The 20,981-nt window shown below is 47.8% G+C and overlaps 1 protein-coding gene across 2 annotated transcripts in view; it reads right to left on the reverse strand.

Annotated features, from left to right (window-relative positions):
• The window catches only part of THRAP3 (thyroid hormone receptor associated protein 3), a 269,684-nt gene that overhangs the window by 71,910 nt on the left and 176,793 nt on the right, over positions 1–20,981 (reverse strand). For both annotated transcript variants that reach the window (XM_086956473.1, XM_086956472.1), the window contains exon 10: positions 1,366–1,576. In XM_086956473.1, the coding sequence (XP_086812599.1) occupies positions 1,366–1,576 (211 nt within the window). The remainder of the gene's footprint in view (positions 1–1,365; positions 1,577–20,981) is intronic.

Genomic DNA, 20,981 nt, shown 5'->3' on the forward strand with positions numbered 1-20,981 from the left:
TTCAAAAAAGGACAAGGATGGGTAACTGCAGTCCATTATAGTATGGTATATGTATTACTACTATTATAAATAGATAGATTGTGTGTGTGTGTGTGTGTGTATATATATATATATATATATATATATATATTTTACAGCGAGTCTCCCACCTCGAAGGCGGTGATGATTTAATGATTTAATCAAGTGAATCTATGAAAGATCCAAAACTGGATAACCATTTTGTAAAAAGCATCACCAAAGACAAGACTCACCGTCTCAATATGCGATAAAGGTAATGTACCACTGGTAATGTTTACTACTAATCACGATATTCCTGAAACAACCTCCAAAGATAGTCTGCTACTGCATTAGAACCAGAAAAGGAACTGCAAATAGCCATATCTATACTGTTTCTGCATGGAGAAAGAAAAACATCTGGATTTGTTCACACCCTGCGTGGGAGACAATACAATGTATTTCTGTTCGTATGTACAAACAGTGAGTATTCCCTTGCACCCATGAGAAAACAACCAGGGAAATGCACTTAAATCAGCCAGGTTGATACAATTTTTTTCTCCAACCATGTGGCCTGTGCTTGAAGACCCACATGGGTTCCCCTATCCAAAAGGGACACATCTGTTGCAATGCTTTGAGTGATGTCATAATGAAAGCAAGACAGTTTTGTAAGGCTGGCTGATCAGCGCCACCAGAGAAGAGACTAAAATACAGCACATATATATTGGCGCCACTGATGATCCAAACACTGTTGCAGTAGTCTCTTCTGCAGTCGGGCATTCGGAACTACAAAAGGCAAGGATGAAATCTAACCGGTCATCAGATATCTTGCTATTTAAGTTGACACTTCAGATAGATATAAGACAGCTTTTCCTAAAAATACACGTTTGACCATACGTAGCTAGAATCACATTCTGGTAATGGCTAGACTTTAATGGAGTTGACTTTGTTCAGTTCCCTGAGACCCAAACACTTGAGAACAGAATTTTACTCACTAAAGGTTGCTAAACTAAATTTGTGTGTTTCAAATTTCTGAATTCTCTACATACATCTATACTGCTGTTAGAATGCCTTCTCCAGTCACTGTTGAGAAACGATTTACTTATGAAAGGTTTTATATTATCAAATACATTTGCACATATGGTAGATCAAAATGTTGAAAACTATAACAACCACCCTTAACACGACCCCTGGATACAGAAGTTGGATCACTCGAGAAAATCCACATAGCCTACATGTGCAGGACCACGGCAAGACAAAAGGCTTAAGGACACAATTAAAAATAGAAATATTAAGGACATCTTTTGTATAGATGGTTAGTATATTTGTAAATGTTTAAACATTTGATCAATTAACCTTTCAGTAACTTACAAAATTTCCTCTGCCACGCCCTCGCTCGTTTGGGGAGGTGAGGTCTTTGGCACTGAGACGAGACTTGTCAAACGATGTACTCTCCTCTTTCTCTTCACTGTCTACTAGGCCATCCTCTCCTCCCCTGAATGAATGAGAAGAAGGAGATCGAGACCGAGAAGATGCCGTGGTGGAAGGGGATGGCGAGCGCTCTCGCATTTTCCTGTGCTTCCTTTTACAGGGGAATGCAGAAAAAACAAACATAAGTATATGAGAGTCGGCAGCTAGCAACTAGTGTCTTCAATTTTACTTGCACGTTAACTCCATGTAAAGAATCGACAGTCAAAGTAATGAGCATGCTGGAAACTAATCTCCAATAAAACCGAATTTCAAACATGCATCCAGAAAAAGTTTAACAGCTTTCCCCTTTTGTACGGGGCCCAGTAATATAGGTGAACATACTCTAGACATATCAAATGTCTCATACACAAGGAATAGAGATATCTGTAACTGAACAAACTCCAGTTCAAGATACAAATAAGGATTAGTTACTTACCTGTAATCCTAGTTCTCTTCCAGGCGCATCCTCATCAAAGTCATAAGCATTAGAATATTCCCGCCCATGCGGGGGACCCCGGAAACACTATATTATATGTGCCCCACATATATATATATATATATATATTTATATATAACCATATGAACAATTGTTACTTACCTGTAAACAGGTGGTTCTCCAGTATTGGTGTCTTTCATGGATTCACATGCTTGAATATTCCCCGTCGAAGTGGGAGTCCCACGGTAAATAAAATAGCAATAATGCTAAATATATATGTACATATAATACATGATAAAGAATAGGAAACATAATAGAAACCTCAAAAAACTGTTCCTACATAGGAAAGCATGGTAAAGAGAAAAACTACTTGTAACACATTAGTGTCATTCTGTTAGTCCAAATTACAGCCAATCAGGCGTCAGCATCTTCTAGAACCTTCTCCTCAGAAGCTCAAGCCCTCAGATTTTCGTAGCACAAGAACAAAGAGCGCATGAGGAGAAGGGAGCCTCTGAGGGGAGGAAGGTGGGTCGCATGTGAATCTATGAAAGGCACCAATACTGGAGAACCACCTGTTTACAGGCAAGTAACAATTGTGTTCTTCTCCAGTATTAGGGGTGTCTTTCATAGATTCACATGCTTGAATAGAATAGAAAGCAGTAACCTCCGAAAACTGAGATTGCTAGGCAAACATATGGAAGAAAACCAAGACAGTACCAGGATAATACAGTCATGTTACATATAGCAATCACAGTAAAACAAAGGAGGGGGGAACAGAGGCTCACCTTATTGAAACAGATGGCGAAGCACTGCCTGTCCCACTGCGGTATCCGCTTCATTGATGGCATCCAAACAGTAATGCTTGGTGAAAGTGTGCCTGCTGGACCATGTCGCTGCAAGGCAAATCTGATGAAGAGGCACACCAGCAAACAAGGTGGTGGATGAAGACATCGCCCTCGTAGAATGAGCCCTCACTGAAGACTCAGAGGCACCCTCATCTACAGACCACCAGGACCCCGCACACAATTCAGCGAAGACATCACTGACTTCATCAGCCCACATGCCCTACCCTCCGAGAACTACATTCTACTGGGAGACCTCAACTTCCACCTGGAAAAGAAAAACGACAGCAACACCACCACCCTTCTGGCCAACCTCGTACTCAAACAACTTGTCAATACCCCCACCCACTATGCTGGACACACGCTCGACCCAATCTTCACCTCCAGCAAGCACATCTCCTTGAATCACACTACAGCTCTCCATTGGACGGACCACAGCTGCGTTCACTTCAACTACAAAAAGACCACGACCCACAACCCTCCACAACCTATTCCCCGAAGAAATTGGAACAAAATTACCACCGACCAGCTCTTCACATCGCTTCACCAAAACCCTCCTGCCAAATGATTGGACCCAAACCAAGCAGCCACCAACCTCACACAATGGATCACCCACAGCACCGACGAACAAGCACCCTTGAAAAACCATCAAATCAAGCAAGGTAGCAAAAAAGCCTCCTGGTTCAGCGATGACCTTAAGAAATCCAAGAAGTTCTGTCGTACCCTCGAGAAAGCCTGGAGAAAAAAACCCAACCACTGACTACCTGGCCATCTTCAAGAACGCCACCCGCAAACACCACCAACTGATCCGATCCACCAAGAAATCAGCATTCAAGGATCGACTTGACAACAACGCCCCAAACAGCAAGTAACTATTCAACATCGTCAAAGAATTTACCAACCCCACCGCCGGCACCAACGACAGCACTCCCTCCCAAGACCTCTGCGACTCCCTACCCTCATTCTTCCACAACAAAATCGCCGACATACATAACAGCTTTAAAAACCAGTCCGAAGACCAGTCCACTCCACCCCACCTCCGAACCAAAATCGCACTCTAACAACCTTTGCGCCTGGAACCCAATCACCACTGAAGACACCATCCGCCTGATGAACTCTATCCACTCAGGATCGCCAACCGACTCATGTCCCCACCTCATTTTCAACAAAGCAGACTCCATTATCGCACCCCATCTCCGCGACATCATCAACTGCTCCTTCAACTCCGCTACCTTCCCGGAAAGCTGGAAACATGCCAAACTCAGCACCCTTCTGAAGAAACCCACAGCAGACCCCACTGAACTTAAGAACTACCGCCCCTTCTCGCTCCTCCCATTCCCTGCCAAAGTCATTGAGAAAGCCGTCAACAGTCAGCTCGCTGCCTTCCTTGAATCCAACAAATCCCTCGACCCCTCACAGTCCGGCTTCCGAGCCAAACACAGCACCGAAACCGCCCTCATCGCATCAACAGACGACATTCGAACTCTTCTGGACAACGGAGAAACAGCCGCCCTCATCCTACTTGACCTCTCCGCAGCCTTCGCACAGTCTGTCATAGCACCCTCATACAACGCCTCAACGTCAGAATACAAGGAAAAGCATTGGACTGGATCATCTCGTTCCTCGTCGGAAGAACCCAGAGAGTCCACCTCCCCCCTTTTAGATCAGAGGCCACCGAAGTCATCTGCGGCGTACCACAAGGATCATCACTCAGTCCCACCCTCTTCAACGTATACATGAGTCCCCACGCATCCATCGCGCGCCAACACAACCTCAACATCATCTCCTACGCAGACGACACCCAGCTGATCCTCTCCCTCACCAAAGACCCAAACACCGCCTAAACCAACTTACACGAAAGAATGAAAGAGGTAGCAGAGTGGATAAAGAGCAGCCGTTTAAAACTAAACTCGGACAAAACTGAAGTCCTCATCTTAGGTTCATCCCTCTCTGCCTGGGACGAATCATGGTGACCACCGGCCCTGGGAACCGCACCCATAACTACGGACCACGCACGTAACCTGGGCTTCATCCGGGACTCCTCCCTCTCGATGGCCATACAAGTCAATGCCGTCTCATCAACATGCTTCGACATCCTACGCATGCTCAAAAAAATCTTCCGTTGGATCCCCACTGAAACAAGAAAGACACCCACGTACTGGTCACAAGCCGACTGGATTACGGAAACAACCTCTACGACCTAGGACCCGAATGCCTCAACACGCGACTTTCCTTCTACACCCCCACCTGCCAACTACGATCGACCAATCAAGCCCTCGCAGCAATTCAGCGCATCCATAGATCCACCATGAGGAGGGGATCCTTCTCCTACTTAGCGGCCAAAACCTGAAACTCTCTCCCCACCCACCTCCGCCTTACACAGAACCACCTCTCCTTCAGAAAGCAACTAAAAACTTGGATATTCGATAAGTAACGCACCCCCCCTCCCTCAAGCGCCTTGAGACCCTCTGGGTGAGTAGCGCGCTATACAAATTTTTGAACTTGAACTTGAAGAATGCAATGGTTTACCAGCTTGTTGGTGGCAGAAGGCAATGGCTGAGGAAAGCCATCGAGCAATAGTTGGCTTGGAAACTGGATGTCCCTTACGCAGTCGTCCGCAGGCAATGAACAGCTGGTCGGACTTGCGAAAGGGGGGGCAGTTCTGGCAATATAAAATTTAAGGCATAGTTTGATGTCCAAAGAGTGCAAGCGCTGCTCCACCGGAGACTTAGGGTCCGGAAAGAAAGTTCTCAGGAACACAGGCTCATTCAAATGAAAGTCTGTCGGTACTTTAGGTAGGAAAGAGGGGTTGGTGCGATGTGCCACTCCGTTAGGCCTGAACTGAAGGTAAGGAGGCATGATAGTGAAAGTGTGCAGGTCGCTCACAAGACGAGATGAGGTCAAAGCCAAAAGAAGCGCAACCTTCCAGGTGAGGAATTTGATATCCGTTTTATGGATAGGTTCAAATGGTGACTTCATAAGTTGGGATAGTACAACAGGTGGGGACTTGCGGAAAAGTTGTTTGAAGAATGGACGTAGGATTTTGGACGAGCCATCGTGTCTGAAGCGAGATATCGCAGCTAAGAAAACTCTCAGGGTAGAATGAGAGAGCCCTGACCGAGCAAGGCTTAAGAAGAATGGAAGAAGCTGCTCTGGAGTGGAATGGATGGGATGGACATTGGCTGAAACACACCAATGGCAGAATCTCTTCCACTTGAGTTTATACGTTTTGATGGTAGACGGAGCCCTAGCTTTGAGCCAGGATGTCTCTGCATTCCTGAGAAGTTCTAGTCTGCAAAATCAAGGTGCTCAGGTTCCATGCCTACAATTGTAGCGTGGAGGGGTCCGGATGGCACACTAGGCCTCTGTCCATTGATAGTAGGTCTGGACAAGGGCGCAGAGGAATGGGCTCGCATTGGGACAACAGAAGCAGTTCTGAAAACCATGCCTGCCTGGGCCAACGAGGTGCGATCAACAGGATGTGGCAAGGCCGTCTCCGCATCTTCCACGGCACCCGCGGTATTAATGGAATCGGCAGAAAAGCGTAAGCGAATAGATCGCACCAGTCTATCAAAAGGGCATTCCCGCACGACCCCGGGTGGGGATGCCAACTTGCATAAGACGGGCATTTCCGATTCTCCGGTGTTTCAAAGCGGTCTAGATCTGGGTGACCCCACTGGTGAAAGACAAGATCTAGAGTCGGCTGGTGCAGTTCCCATTAGTGCGTTGAGGAACTGGACCTGCTCAGAGAGTCCGCCAAAATGTTGGACACGCCCGGAAGGCGGACGGCTGTCAAGGTGATCTGGTGGCGGAGAGCCCAATCCCAGATCGACTCGGCCAAGTGAGACAGACGAGGAGACTTGGTTCCTCCCTGTTTGTTCACGTAGTGCATACTGGATGTATTGTCCGTTTCGATCAGCACTGACTCCCCGTGAACTATTGGGAGGAATGACTTGAGCACTAGGAAGATCAACTCCAGCCTGTTGATATGCCACTTGCGCTGGGGCGGAGTCCACTTGCCTTTTATGGATAGGCCCTGGAGAGGAGCGCCCCACCCCTCCAGGGAGGCGTCTGTCGTCAGCGTGAGATCTAGTGCGAGAAAGGACGTTCCCATTTCCAGATTTGTAGGTTGTGCCCACCAAAGCAAGCTCTTTCTCATGCGGGTTGTCACTGCAACAAGGTCGTTGAAGGACCTGGAGACCTGACGCCACTGTAAGTCCAGTTCTTCCTGAATGGGACGGGCGCGCAACCTGCAATTTGGGATCAGTGCGATGCAAGATGAAGCCATTACCAAGAATGATTTTAACGTTCGAACAGAAACGGACTGTTTTCTTCGAATGAGGGAGACTAGACGAAGGATTTTGTGACGTCGCTCGTTGGAGACTAACGCTTTTGAGAGCTTCGTATCTAGGATCGCTCCCAAGAAGAATCTGGTCTGCAGAGGTGCAAACTGTGACTTTGACGTTGATGGTCAACCCCAGGGACTGAAACACCTGCTGGCAAAGGCGAGTGTCCTGATGTACCTGGTGGTGGGATTGAGACTTTAGAAGGCAATCGTCCAAATATGGAAAGATTTGAACGCCTTGGAGACGCAGGTGAGCCACCACAGGGGCCAGTACCTTCGTGAACACACGAGGAGCTGATCGCAGCCCGAAGGGCATAACTTTGAACTGAAAGTGCATTGACCCCACCTTGAAACGCAGGTACTGGCAATGTTGTTGGATAATAGGGACATAAAAGTATGCGTCTTGAAGGTCTCTGGTGGTCATGAAATCCTCGCTGGATAGAAGACGAAGGATTTCCTGTAATGTCAGCATGCGGAACGATTGGGACTTTAGGAACTGGTTGAGAGCCCTCAGATCCAGAATGGGTCGCCAATCTCAGGTCTTCTTGAGTATGAGGAAGAATCGAGAGTAAAACCCCTCTCCTCTGATGTTTCGGGACCACTTCGACTGCACCTTTTAACACAAGAAGACGAACCTGATGGAAAAGCTCCTCGAGTGTGGAGGAGGCGGGCCACGAGGTGGAGTACACAGAGGAATCTCTACAAACTCTAGGGTATGACCCCGTCGTACAATGTCCAAAACCCAGCGGTCCGAGGTGATCGAGGACCACTGAGAATAAAAGAGATTCGACCTCCAACATTTTGATGGTGAGAAAAGTCATTGGCGATTAGAGTTGGATCCCCGGTAAGAGGACTTTCCTCTGTAAGGCCTGGAGGACTGCTGGCGAGATTGCTGATTGGGCGTGTAACGTTGGCCGCTCTGATTGTATGAGCGGTATTGCTGCCCACCTCGAACGTTGGAAGAAGTGCTGCGTGCGCGCACCTCGAAAGGACTGCTTCCGAAATTGTAACGTGCCCAAAGACTTTGCCGTATCAGTGTTTTTCTTAATGGACTCCAGGGCGTCATCAATATGGGATCCGAATAGCGATTCCCCATCATAGGGCATGTCCAGGATTTTGGATTGGACTTCCTGCCGGAAGGATGTGGACTTTAGCCAACCTTGTCGTCAGAGTGCAGCCGCACTTGCAAGCAGACGGAATCCTGTGTTAGCAAAATCGACTGCGCAGTCGATCATTTCTTCTGACGTTCTCTGTCCATCTCGAAGGATCTGTAGAGCGTCAGCATTGGAAGCATCAGGTATGAGTTCTATCAGATCTGAAATGTCTGACCACATTTGTCGGTCATAGCGTCCCAAGATGGCTAAGGCATTGGCTGCCCGGACAGATGTGGAAGCCATCGTTGAGAACTTGCGGCCAATAGCATCCAGACGTCGACCCTCTCTATCCGGAGGGGCTGTGATAGGAGCCGCTGGGTTCCGGGCTCGACGCTGTGCGGCCTGAGTCACTACCGAGTCCGGTTTGGGGTGAGAAAGCAGGCAAGCCGGAGACCCAATCGGGGCCTTGTACTTTTTCTCAAGGCGCGTTATCTGTGCAGGTAAGGAGAGTTTGGAGCAGTCATGAGCTTAATTCCTTCCTTCCAAACAAAATCGATGATAGGAATCGTGCAAGTTTGTTTATAAGGTTTGTCTTTAAAATCATAAAGGAAACAGTCCTCCTCACATTGTGATCTTGGCAATTTAAAGCGCAGAGCTGCTTTATCCATTAAAAGATGGAAACTGGCGATATCCACAGGAGGTGAATCTCCAGAGTTCCCTGGCTGAGGTGAGGGCATCTGTGCCCGATAATCACCCCAGTCCGCCATATCCGGGTCGCCTGCTTCATCCAAATTGTCTGGGACTTCTCCGTCCTCACGCTCCGGGACCGCCTCATCATCCGCATCCTATGGATAAACTGTTGTATGGATCCTAAGAGACGTCTGAACCTGAGACGAAGTTGTAGGTGGTAACACAGGCGGCCGAGAAGGTGGAGGCAGTGCCACGGTAGCCGGAGATGGTGCCGGTCGGTGTACTCTGTGGCGTAGCTGGGAAACGGCGGTTGCAATCATCCAGCTTATGTTGGAGATTTGAGATCAGAGTTAAAGGAATTGTAGCCATAGGGACTTGGACCAGCTGTTCCTCAGATTGAGACTGTTGATCACCGTCACCTTCGTCAGAATCCGAGTCCTGACAATTATAAAGTCGAATGGACTTTGTGCCGCTCCAAAGGTATCCCCTTCTTGTTCTGAGTCTGTGTCAGGCTCAGATGTAGTGGCAAACATTGGAGAAGGTGGTTGCAGCTCTGGATCAGAGAGCGGGTGACACAGAGCCTTGTCGCGACGATGAGAAGATTCTGAAGTCTTCAAAGGCACTAACGGCAACGAGACAAAGGAAAGTGGTGCCGCCGTCGTCTATAACGTTGACGATACTGGCTTGCTCGTCGACGAAGATAGTTTTGGAGAAATCATAGTCGACGGTACAGCAGTCGACTGAATCGTCATCGGGGCCACGATCAGCTGTAGACGAGGCCGTTGACGAAGCAATAGTCGACGGAACGGTCGTCGACGCCAGTGTAGCCTCCGTCGGCGGAGTCTTCGTCGACGAGGCTTTGGTCGACAAGGTCTTCGTCGACGAGTCCTTGGTCGACGGTATCTCCGTCGACGAGGATTTCTTGGAGACTTTCGTAGACTAGGATTCTTTCGTCTTCGTCGACGAGGAAATTGGAATCGTCGACTGAAATGGCTTGGAAGGCAAGGCAACCCTCGTCGACGTGGATGCTGTCGACGAGACCGTCGCCGACGAAGAAAAATCTGAGGTAGTAGTTAGCGTCTTCATCGAGGATGTAGCAAATGCCGTTCTCGTCGTTGGAGCGCTCGCCGACGCTCGCGTCGACGCCGGAACTATGAGAGGCGTGGAATCGCCTCGAGAGGCAGCAGAAGACGCCTGAGAGCCAGGTCTCGTGGGCGTAAAGGTTGTTTTTTTTATTGATCCTTTGCCCACAGGGGGATGAGGTGAGGCTTGCTATTCTATTCTAATGCTTATGACTATTGATGAGGATCCGCTGGAAGAGAAGGATTAGTTACTTACCTGTAATCCTAGTTCTCTTCCAGGGGTATCCTCATCAAAGTCCTAAGCAAACCTCACGCTTCCCCGGGCAAAGGACGACTAACTTGGAGATATTGTTAACCTAATTGTTTCATGGTTTTTTCAGTCTCTGCAAAGAACAATTGACTTAACTGTCACCCCTGAGGCATGATGGAAGCTGGGGGTCATGGGTGCCTTAAAGGCAAGGTGTCAGTTTATTGCATACAGCTGCAGGTTAGCTTTTCAATCTTTTTAGACTGGGGATTTGCAATGCAGCCCGGGAGCTTCCTATGCTTTGTGTTTTATAAGAATTTCTACTGCTTTCTGAGCACTTAAACAGTTCTAAAACAAACTTTGTTGTTCTTTCTCATATTTCTAATGCATATTTTTTCATGTATGGTGGAAATTCTTTACAGCATGATTCAGCTCTGGTGTTTAGTAGGATGCAAATATATATATATATATATATATATATATATATATATATATATATATATATATATATATATATATATATATATTATAATAAAATATAATATAATATAATATAATATAATATAGAGTTTCCGGGGTCCCGCAAATGGGCGGAAAAAGAGAAAGATAGTTATTCACCATATCCTCAGGGTCGAGGGCAGCCAAGAAGCGGTTGACGTTCCTGAGGTCCAAGATGGGACACATGCCCCCCTTCTCTTTCTTGGGGACCAGAAAGTAGGAATAAACCACGTCCTACTACTGGCCCAGGAACGTGCTCGAAGGGCCCCTTGGCCCAGATGGTCGCAACTTTCTGCTGGAGAAGCGAAAATGGTCCCCCGACATGCGGTGGAACTGAGGTGGCATAGCTGGAAGTGTAGTTCGAAGGGGAGGGAGAAGCCTCTACGGACGATTTGCAGCACCCAACTGGCCGACGTAACGGAACGGCAGTGAGGAAGGTGATGGCGAATCCTGACACACCAGCCTGGGGTGTGAACCAAAGCTTGGACTACGAAGGTTTTGAGGCAGATGCTGCGGGAGCTGAGGTGACTGACCCGCACGCTGGCCCCATGCACCGCCTCGGTGGGGACCACAGCAGCGCAGAGGTTGGTTCTACGCAGGCTTTTGGCTGAACGAACGTGTCTGGCACCTCTTCCGTGGCCACAAAAGGACCGAAAAGCAGACGTGGCCGGGCGCATGGTGGAGAGACTTGAGGTCGTAGCCCCGGAGTCCTTAAAACGCTCCAGCGCACTATTTGCCTTATCGCTAAATAGGCACGGCAAGTCCATAAGAGAACTTTTAACATGCCCCGAAAAACCAGTGGTTCGCAACCAGGCGTGGCGACGAAGGGACACTGTCGTGGAAATTACCCTGCCCAGTGAGTTCACGGTGTCCAATCGACACCTGATGGCGAACTTTGCTGCATTTTTCCTCTCAGCAACAGCTTGGGAAAACACTGTCCGAGCCTCCTCCGGACACTGAGGCAGCACCTGCGCAACAGTGTCCCACACAGCGTGGGAATAGCGGCCCAAGAGGTATGCAGTGTACACCGACCGCAGCCCTAAGCTGGCAGATGAACAGTTTCTTGCCGGACTGTTCCAGCTTCTTGGATTACTTATCCGGCGGAGCGGTAGGGAATGCGCTTTGGGAAGGGGAGGCATGGATGACCAGGCTCTCCGGAGTTGGGTGGGTGGACAGAAAAGCAGGGCCACTCTGGGCCAGGCGATGGCGCCAGAACGCATGCTTATCCATGGGAACCCCCGTGGCCAGTCTAGAGCAGGTGCACATCAAAACGTCAGTGAATGCCTCATTGAACGGAAGCAGGGGCTTCAAAGAGCTTGTTGCCAGCTGAAGTACTTCAGTGAGGAGATTAGTCTTGAGGGTCACTGTAGGCAGGTCAAGGTCCTCAGCTGCTCTACGTGTATGTGGCACCCTCCTCCATAGCCACAGCAGGCAGAGAAATAAATCCATTGTCAGAGGAGAAGTCAAGGTCACCAGCATCCTCTAGCTCTACTGTCCATTCCGGTTCTGACCCGCACTGACGTGCGAGAGGGTCATCAGACCCCTCCCAGTCGTCCCCTTCCTCCACTGCCAGTGGAACAGGCTGCGGTGGTGGAGGGGGGTCAGGGGAATACAAATGGTCGAAAGGCTGCAGGAACTGCGCTTGTCCGGCTCTGTCTTAATTAGGGTCCTAACCAGGAGCAAAATTGTCCGGAAAACCGGGCAAGGGTGGAACGAAAGGTACCCACTGCGGCGCCGGGATCGGAGCCGCGGGCGGCGCCAGAGACCGCCGGCGGAGTTCTCTGCGGTGCCGGCGGCAAGGGAGGGCCCTCAACTGGGACCATGGGGCCCGAAGGCGTGCCGGCGGGGGCCCGAAGGCGTGCCGGCGGGGACCCAAGGCCTGATGGGGCGGTCCATGGCAGCAAGAAAATCTTGCACCCGGGCAGGAGTTGCAGACGGACCAGGAAAAGGTGGTTAGGCCACAGGACTCAGGCTCCAAAGGAGTCGCGGGGGTGGTACCCCCGATCCCCTCGTCCGGAGACCGACAGGGGGATGTCCGAGATTGGAAACGCTTCTTCGACTTCTTAGGACATCTTTTACTTGATTCAGAGTGTGAAGACTCCCACCCCGAGTAGCAATGATGATGCCTCCGCGAGCAGTTCCTCGAGCGATCCCTGGACCTCGAACGGCACGGAGACTACTGACGGGCCTCCAGCAGCTTACAGGACCGCTCCCACAAGACCCTCGGAGCCATGGTCGCGCTCCAGACAGTAGAGACAGACACCATGGGAGTCGGCCACCGACATCGTACGGCCCCACAGGATTTAAACCCAGCATCCCTACGTGGCACCGGGAGTCAAAGAATCAAAAATGGAAGACAAAAGTCTCAAAAGTTTAGTCAAAAAGTGACTAGGGTACAGTACGTGCTCTAACCGGATCTGCGCTTGCTGGCGCAAAAAAAGAAAGAACTGACGTCAGCGCGCATGGGAGGCGCCTAAGTCACTAACGTATATTTTTCAGATAGGGCTACATTAAGGTCCGAACCAGGAACCAGTCGTGTTCTCAGAGGAATAACTGGAGGTCTTCCATAAATGCTATAACTTTTGGGTTGCCAAATAAATATCCATGCCGTCTGTTCAGATGAAAATGTAAGGTAACCCAGTTTTCATGATTGTAGAGAATGACTTGAGCAGATGCTTGCAGAGGTTGGGTCTACCTGCCGATGCAGAAATAATTTATATTGAGGCAAAAACTCATAAGTAGGTCTGATTCTCGGAAAATGAGCATCACTTCTCTGGAAGCAGGAGATGACTAAACCTTAAGACCTCAGGTGTCATATCAAACTAATCATTTCTTTGATATTTGGATTTCTCAGTTGTCCCTAATTTTGAGCACCGACTGCTCTGAGGGGTAATTTCTTAGGAGGGTGGTCAGAGCAATGAGAATGAGTATCATGGATATGCATAAAGAATTAGAGGTAGTGGAGGAAAAGCATGCTGTGGCGTTGAACAGGTTGACTGTTGGCATATCCCATCTCATTAGTCTGTTGATGGATCCAGTCTAACAAATCTACAAAGTCGGTGTACACACTCAGATGATCTGCTAGGAGCAGGACTGCAAGGAATGAACCAGTGTAATATTGAAAGTGAAAAAAAAAGACAGTAGAGGTGGGTGGGTGAGTGCCTCCATGGTTAAGGATGTAATATACAGCAGTCATGTCTGTCTGCACCAGAACGGTATTGTTGCAAATTAGTGTGTAATATGCTTTTGAGTGCCAATGATGTTACTTTTGTTTATGCTCCTGCTGTGTCCTGGTATCATGGAAAGTCAGGTTCTGCAGATGCACTCCCCACCAGGAAAGTGAGGTGTATGTGGTAATGATCACCTGTGGTTGATGGTTAAGAAGGATAAGTTACTTACCTGTAATTCTAGTTCTCTTCCAGGGGTATACTCATCAAAGTCATAAGCAGTGAATTATCCCCGCCCATGTGCGGGAACCCGGAGCTTATAACAATATATAGATAGAGATATATAGATAGAGATAGAGAGATATAGAGATATAGAGAGAGAGCTATAGATAGAGAGAGAGAGAGAGATAGAGAGAGAGATATAGATAGATAGATAGATAGATAATGAGAGATATAGATAGATAGATAGAGAGAGAGATATAGATAGAGATATATATATTGAAAACAAAGTGCCCTGCAGCTTGGGAGTGCACACAACCTCGCCTGCCTCTGGCTTTAGGGATGTAGCCTGCCTTCGTGTTCCGCATTATATTGTTACAGCCAACGCTTTCAAGGTATTTCAACCCCTTCATCCTGGGCTAAAATGGCATCTGAAGATTCGAAGCGGTTTGTCATCATTTTATTTAAAGGTATAATGGCCCCCAGTGGGCGTATGCAAAGTGCAGATCAATTGCATGATGGGACTTAGAGTCTAAATGCGAATTAAAACTCTTTCTTGGGTAAGTTCAAATGTTTGTTTTCAATTCCTTATTGTTTTTATTTCCTTAGTAGGTGTGGTTCACTCTGGCAGGTTCAATTAACATATCGAGCGACGTGCTGTTCCAGTAATGAATCGTTCAAAACTTATAGCCTTGTATAGCTGGTTGCTTACTTCTCTCCCAGCTCACAATGGTGCAACTCCCTGCGGTCGGAATATATATATATATATATATATATATATATATATATATATATATATATTATTAGGGGTAACCATCGATGTGGCACATGCCATGTCTGAAGCAGCCTTTACTCCTGACTCGCTGGTGTACAATGGACGGAAAATTGTGATCAAGGACAGGACTACCTGCAGGAGCAGTAATGCGATACATCTGATTTATGTCCAGGCATATTGGGTTATGTAGGTGAAACAGACAGAACTATGCATGCAGTTTGGTTAACAAATCTATATCAAAAAGGTATTGAAAGGTAGGTAATAGTAGGGCAAGTACTTTGCAGGTGTAGAATTTAGGTGAGCCTTTTGCCATCATTAATCACCCGTGGCATGTTCATATTTCCAAACTAAAAACAAGCATTAAGTTTTGCCTATGTGATTAATATATTTGTTTTAATGGCAAGTTAAGTTGGTGAGCAATTGTGCAATATAAGTTAAAGAAACGTCATATTTAATACAAAGATTTCACAAACACAGCACAGGACCTGTATGGGTGAAAGCTAAACAGGGCCCGACACTTGTACAAAACTGACTAGTGCATATACTCCTGTATTAGTTTAGAATGGAAATTCGAGCTGTTTGCATTTGTGTGAGTTTAGCAGTAGCCTGGGACTCTTTATAGTGCTCTTAATATTAAAGTTGTAGTGCACCGTGGTCCTCAAAAGGGGGAAGGGAATATTGGTATTTCAACCCTGGGAAATGTTGTGAGAGGCACAACACAAGTCTTTTCAGGACCTACAGAGGGATTTTTTAATGCCCCAGTCACAATTTTACAAGTACTTCCAGTTTTGCCATGAACTGTCCCCTAGCCTGGAAGGCCTGGAATCTATCCCTGAATTCAGTCCACGGGAGGAGAGGGTTTTTATGGGAGAATTGGAGACCAAGAAGATCTCCAGGATCTATCAATCTCTAGTTTCACATTGTTCCACCACTCTTCAGAAGCTGCGAGGGACTGGGAGACAGATGTGGGCGCGTTGGAAGAGGAGGACTGGGGAGGCCCTGGCGGCTCCAAGGGAAGCGGTTATAGCAATGCGCCTTCGCCTCATCCAGTTTAAATATTTGCACAGGGTCTACTGTACCCGGGCTCGATTGTACCGAGCGGGCTTAATTGCCTCCCCGGAATGCCTTAGATGTGGTCGGGAGGAGGGCACATTCATACATACTACCTGGCAATGCCTATCCCTGGATCGGTTTGGAGGCGGGGGGTCCTGTCTGTCGGAGGTCCTGGGGTGGGAGCTCCTGCGAATGCCACGGCTAGCTCTACTCCACGTCATGGAGGGAATCAGGGGCAATAGTAACAAACGACACCTCATGCAACTTTGCTTCACTGTGACTTCCGGGGGTTAGGGGGGGTGCGGGGGGGAGGGGGGGTTGTATTACGTTGTGTATTTCTATCATTTCCTAGGAGGACACCTACAAAAGTTAGTTGCTCCTGTGACAATGTAAGGTATGATTCGGCATATGTCTCTGGTGTGCAGAGCTCTGCAATGTGTGCGCAATTGACAAATAAAATAGGTTTTCAAAAACAAAAAGGGGAAGGGAATAAAGGCAGTTTTAGGCAGTTGTGCTCCAGAAAAACATGTGTATTTAGGTTGTGCATGCTTTTCTGACTGTATGGATTGGGTATGTTGTAATGGGATGGGCTCCTTGTAGAAAAATTTGTTGGTTGCCATAGAGAGGAACAGAAGAGGGAACGAAGTTCTCCATTAAACAGGCTAGAGTGGTTGTGGTTCCCCTGGGAAGAGAGTATTGGCCTTGCACAGAGCCATAACCTCTTACCGGAAATATTCAGCAGGCAACAGTCATTAGCAGGTCACTTCAGTTCCCATGCCACCTGCAGAACTCAACTAACCAAGGGAACAGTCATCTTTCCCAAGCCCTGCCTAAATAAAATCCCTTTCTCACTGCACCATCAGGATTCAAGCAAGCTGGGCCGAAGAAGGCTGAAATGCCAGAAACCGGTCCCCGGTAGCTTGTCTCCTTTCTGGTGAAGAATTGGCTTGGTAGTTTAGTCTGCCCTGTTCCCATGATGCACTGGGCCAGGGACAGACTGATTTGCATATAGCCAGGTTCTGAGCTGGGATGGTGCAGTGAGATAAATAACGGTGATGGATCAAGCCCTGATCTTTGGACTGGGTAAGAGTGGTCTGCTTAATTCAGACACTCTGTTCATCCCCACCCCCTTTTCTGAATCGTAAATAAACTTAGAGGCTTTTGCAAAGGGCAGAGCTCAAGGCTGAGAGCAAGGCTTGGAGCAGGATGCATTCAAAGCCTCATGAAAAAATAAACAAAAATAAAAACGTAGACGTCATGCACGCTTGAAATGCATGCAGCCATGAGGAAAATGATTATGTAAAGGCGATGTGCAGGGAAGATTAGGTAAACAAGCACAGCAAGTGATGCACAGGAAAAGCATTTTTAAGAAAAAGTGCCCCAAATGGCAGATGGAAAAAGTACTTCGGCCGCAGGAAATTGATAAGAGAAAGATAGGGTAAGCAGGGTTCAGGTTGCAACATGCAGTAGATCAATAAACGCTGTGTGAGTGGTAATTTATTGTGCAATGTAAGAGATGTGCTATTGATAAATAACGCCTATGTCATTTACTGTATGCACTGCTGGGTAATCCACTGATGCCTTGATTGTTAAATTAGTGGGTCAGGATGTAGTGACACGCCATGGTATTGAGCAGCCCTATTAATAAGTTGGCTAAAACCTATATTGTCATCTGGGGGTAGTGGTTTAGATGGGTATGCATCTGGATCAGGGATGTCTGAAGGATCTGCAGGATCGTCATAATCATCCCATGTATCCTTTGGAGGGGTAGTGTTATTAGGGTCATCTAAGGACTAATTACCATGTCCGGTAAGCTTGGAGACAATCTAGGAGATTGTGCAGGTGTGTATAGGAGATACAGGTTGAGCAGGAAGAATAGGAGAAGAGGGTCTTATAGGTGATGTTGTAAAGTTCTTAGCAGGCACCTCAGGTGTGTGAGGTATCAATCTTTCTTTTTTGCTGCAATAGGGATAATATGGCCTGTCTTAGGGTCCACCTGTAATTGTTTTGCCCTGGGTCGACAGGAACTGGTCTAAAGAGTTCATCCTGGTTGTCTTCTCGGTGGCCATTTTTTCGGTTCCGAGCATGGCTTTAATTTGGTGTCTAGGGCTTTAGAAGGTGTTTTATGCTCCAAGGGCTTTGATGGTGGCGTGGAGTCGGAACGAATATGCTACTTGCCAGTATGCATCTGTTCTTGGCATGTAGGGCTGCTGACATTCATATCTGTGCATAGATCGCCGCCTAGTGTTGGGTCCGGATGATTGCACATTGTTGTCCTGGAAGAGTCTTCGAAGTATCACGAGATAGGTGGCTCCTCCCCTGGACTACAGTGCGCATGGGCATCGACTCCATCCTCAGATTGTTTTTAGCCATTGTGGCCAAGATGGAGTGAAACTCAGTGAATGATGACCATGCTAGAGTATATATGAATTCTGCAGCTGCTACAGGCGCCGGGGAGGAGGGCGGGCGATATGAATGTCAGCAGCCCTACATGCCAAGAACAGATGCATACTGGTAAGTAGCATATTCGGTTCGAGGCATGTGGGCTGCTGAATTCATATCTGTGCATAGAATACATAGCAGTCCCTCCATTAGCGGCGGCCGCCCGTGCCAGCTGCAGCAGTTTGGAAAAGTGTTTTGAGAACAGCCTGCCCTACAGCTGCCTGCTGTTTGGAGTGCACATCAACACAGTAATGCTTGGTAAATGTGTGTGTGGTAGACCATGTGGCTGCTCTACATATGTCTTCCAAAGGAATGTTTCCAAGGAATGCCATAGAGGCCCCCAACTTTCTGGTGGAGTGGGCCCTTGTTGGAATGGTGAGAGTACGTTTTGCTTTCAGATAGCAGATCTGAATACATTTAACGATCCACCTAGCAATACCAGCCTTGGAAATAGGGTTACCTTTGTGGTGTGGTGCAAAGGCGACAGAGTTCCTTAGTCTTCCTAAAATCCTTGGTCCTATCGATGTAATACATCAGGGCCCTTTTGACGTCAAGGGTGTGGAGCATTCTCTCCGCCAATGACTCAGGATTTTGGAAGAAAACAGGTAATTCAATAGTCTGGTTGATATGGAATTGAGACACAACCTTGGGAAGAAATTTAGGGTTAGTGCGAAGCACCACCCTGTTAGAATGAATTTGAATAAATGGCTCTTGGATAGTTAGGGCTTGTAATTCGCTAACTCTCCGTAGCGATGTAATCGCTATGAGGAAAGCCACTTTCCACAAGAAGAACTGAATCTCGCAGGAATGCAGTGGTTCAAAGGGAGGACCCATCAGCCGGGTGAGGACCACATTGAGGTTCCACTCCGGAGCTGGTGGAGTCCGCGGAGGAATGACTCGTTTGAGTCCTTCCAGAAAAGCCTTAATGGCAGGCACCCTGAAGAGGGAGAGGTGCTGCTATTTTGGAGATAAGCGGCCATCGCAGATAGATGCATGCGAATGGAAGCAAAGGCCAGATTACATTTGTACAGATGGAAAAGGTAACAGATGATATTCTGAATAGAAGCATCTAGCGGGTTAATGTTGTGGTCTGCACAATAAATGACAAACCGCTTCCATTTTGCCGCATAGCTTGCTCTGGTGGTGGGCTTCCTTGCCTCCCGAATGATGTCCATACAGTCGGAAGGCAAGTGCAGGTAGCCAAACTCTAGGACTTCAGGAGCCAGATCGCCAGGTTGAGCTGTTGCGGATCCGGATGCTGAATGTCGCCATGGCTCTGCGTCAGAAGGCTGGGTGTAAGACGTAGCCTCTGATGCGGTACCACGGACAGTTCCAGAAACGTGGTGTACCATGGTTGGCGAGCCCACGTTGGAGCAACCAGGATGAGAGTTATCGAGTGCTGTCTGAGCTTGCGTGCCACCAGCGGTATCAAAGGTGCTGGGGGAAAAGTGTACGCAAATTTGCCTGACCAGTTCACCCATATCGCATTGCCCTGCGACTGTGGGTGTGGGAACCTGGCGGCGAAGCTTTGGCATTTTGCGTTCTCCCTTGTGGCGAAGAGGTCGATCTCTGGATGACCCCACCTTCGGAAGTACGTTTGGAGTACTGATGGATGTATCTCCCACTCGTGCATCTGGTGGCTGTGCCTGCTGAGCAGGTCCGCCATCTGATTGTCCTTGCCCGGGAGGTGTTCCGCCATGAGGAATATGATCCTCTGAATGGCCCACTTCCACATGCTCTGAGCCAGATGAGACAGCTGCGGAGAGTGTGTTCCTCCCTGCTTCTGAATGTAGTACATTGCCAGATAATCAGTTGGGGTGGGGAGTAAGAGATAGGATCCTTTCAAACTCCTGTTAAATTGCTTTTTATCAATGGGGAAAGGATCACTTGTCCTGCGAAAAACTTAGGTCTGCAGGTTGGTAACTGGGTGTCTCCCAATAAAATGACCCTCATACACGTGTGTTTTTAGATCGTTTGCGGTAGCGGTATATGAGGTGTCCCCGCTTATATCACACGTGCGTGCGTAATCATGGGGTCAGTTCATTCGTGTACACCCTCCACCAGGAGGTTTTACCTTAGTTTTAAGGCAGTAGTGATCGTGGAAATGGGGTGATCAGGGTGGTGATAAGTGATTGTATAAAAAAGGCTGGGCTCTCAGAACCAGGAATTTATTAAGTCTGGATTCCAGCTTTAGTTAAAAGAAAATTCGTGCTGCTACTGAATTTGTTTATGGATTCAAGCGCACTCAATGGTCATTAAAATGGTCGACATGTTTCAGCTGTGATCGACTTATTGGTCAAATAGCTTTCTTCAGGACCAGGGGGTGAGAATTGTGAATTAAGTGTTAGAATAGGTAAATTATAACCTGATTCTTGAGGTGAAGAGAGGTCTCATTGTACCTGCAAAAGAAAGCACACAACAAAAAGGACAAAGGGGAGACAGGGAAGGGAGGTTTTAGGGAAGAGGGAGAGTGAATAAAGTACAACTTTGTACATATTCAATTAAGTAACTGTAAAATGGCAATGCTTCGCACAGATTCATTCTCATGTCAGGCGTCAACTCACCCATTCTCATATCAAAAACGGCGTTAGGTGGCTGTGCTATACTGTATTGTGGTGCTCTTAGAT

Source organism: Lissotriton vulgaris, chromosome 2_1 (assembly GCF_964263255.1).
Source record: "Lissotriton vulgaris chromosome 2_1, aLisVul1.2, whole genome shotgun sequence".
Lineage (NCBI taxonomy): Eukaryota > Metazoa > Chordata > Amphibia > Caudata > Salamandridae > Lissotriton > Lissotriton vulgaris.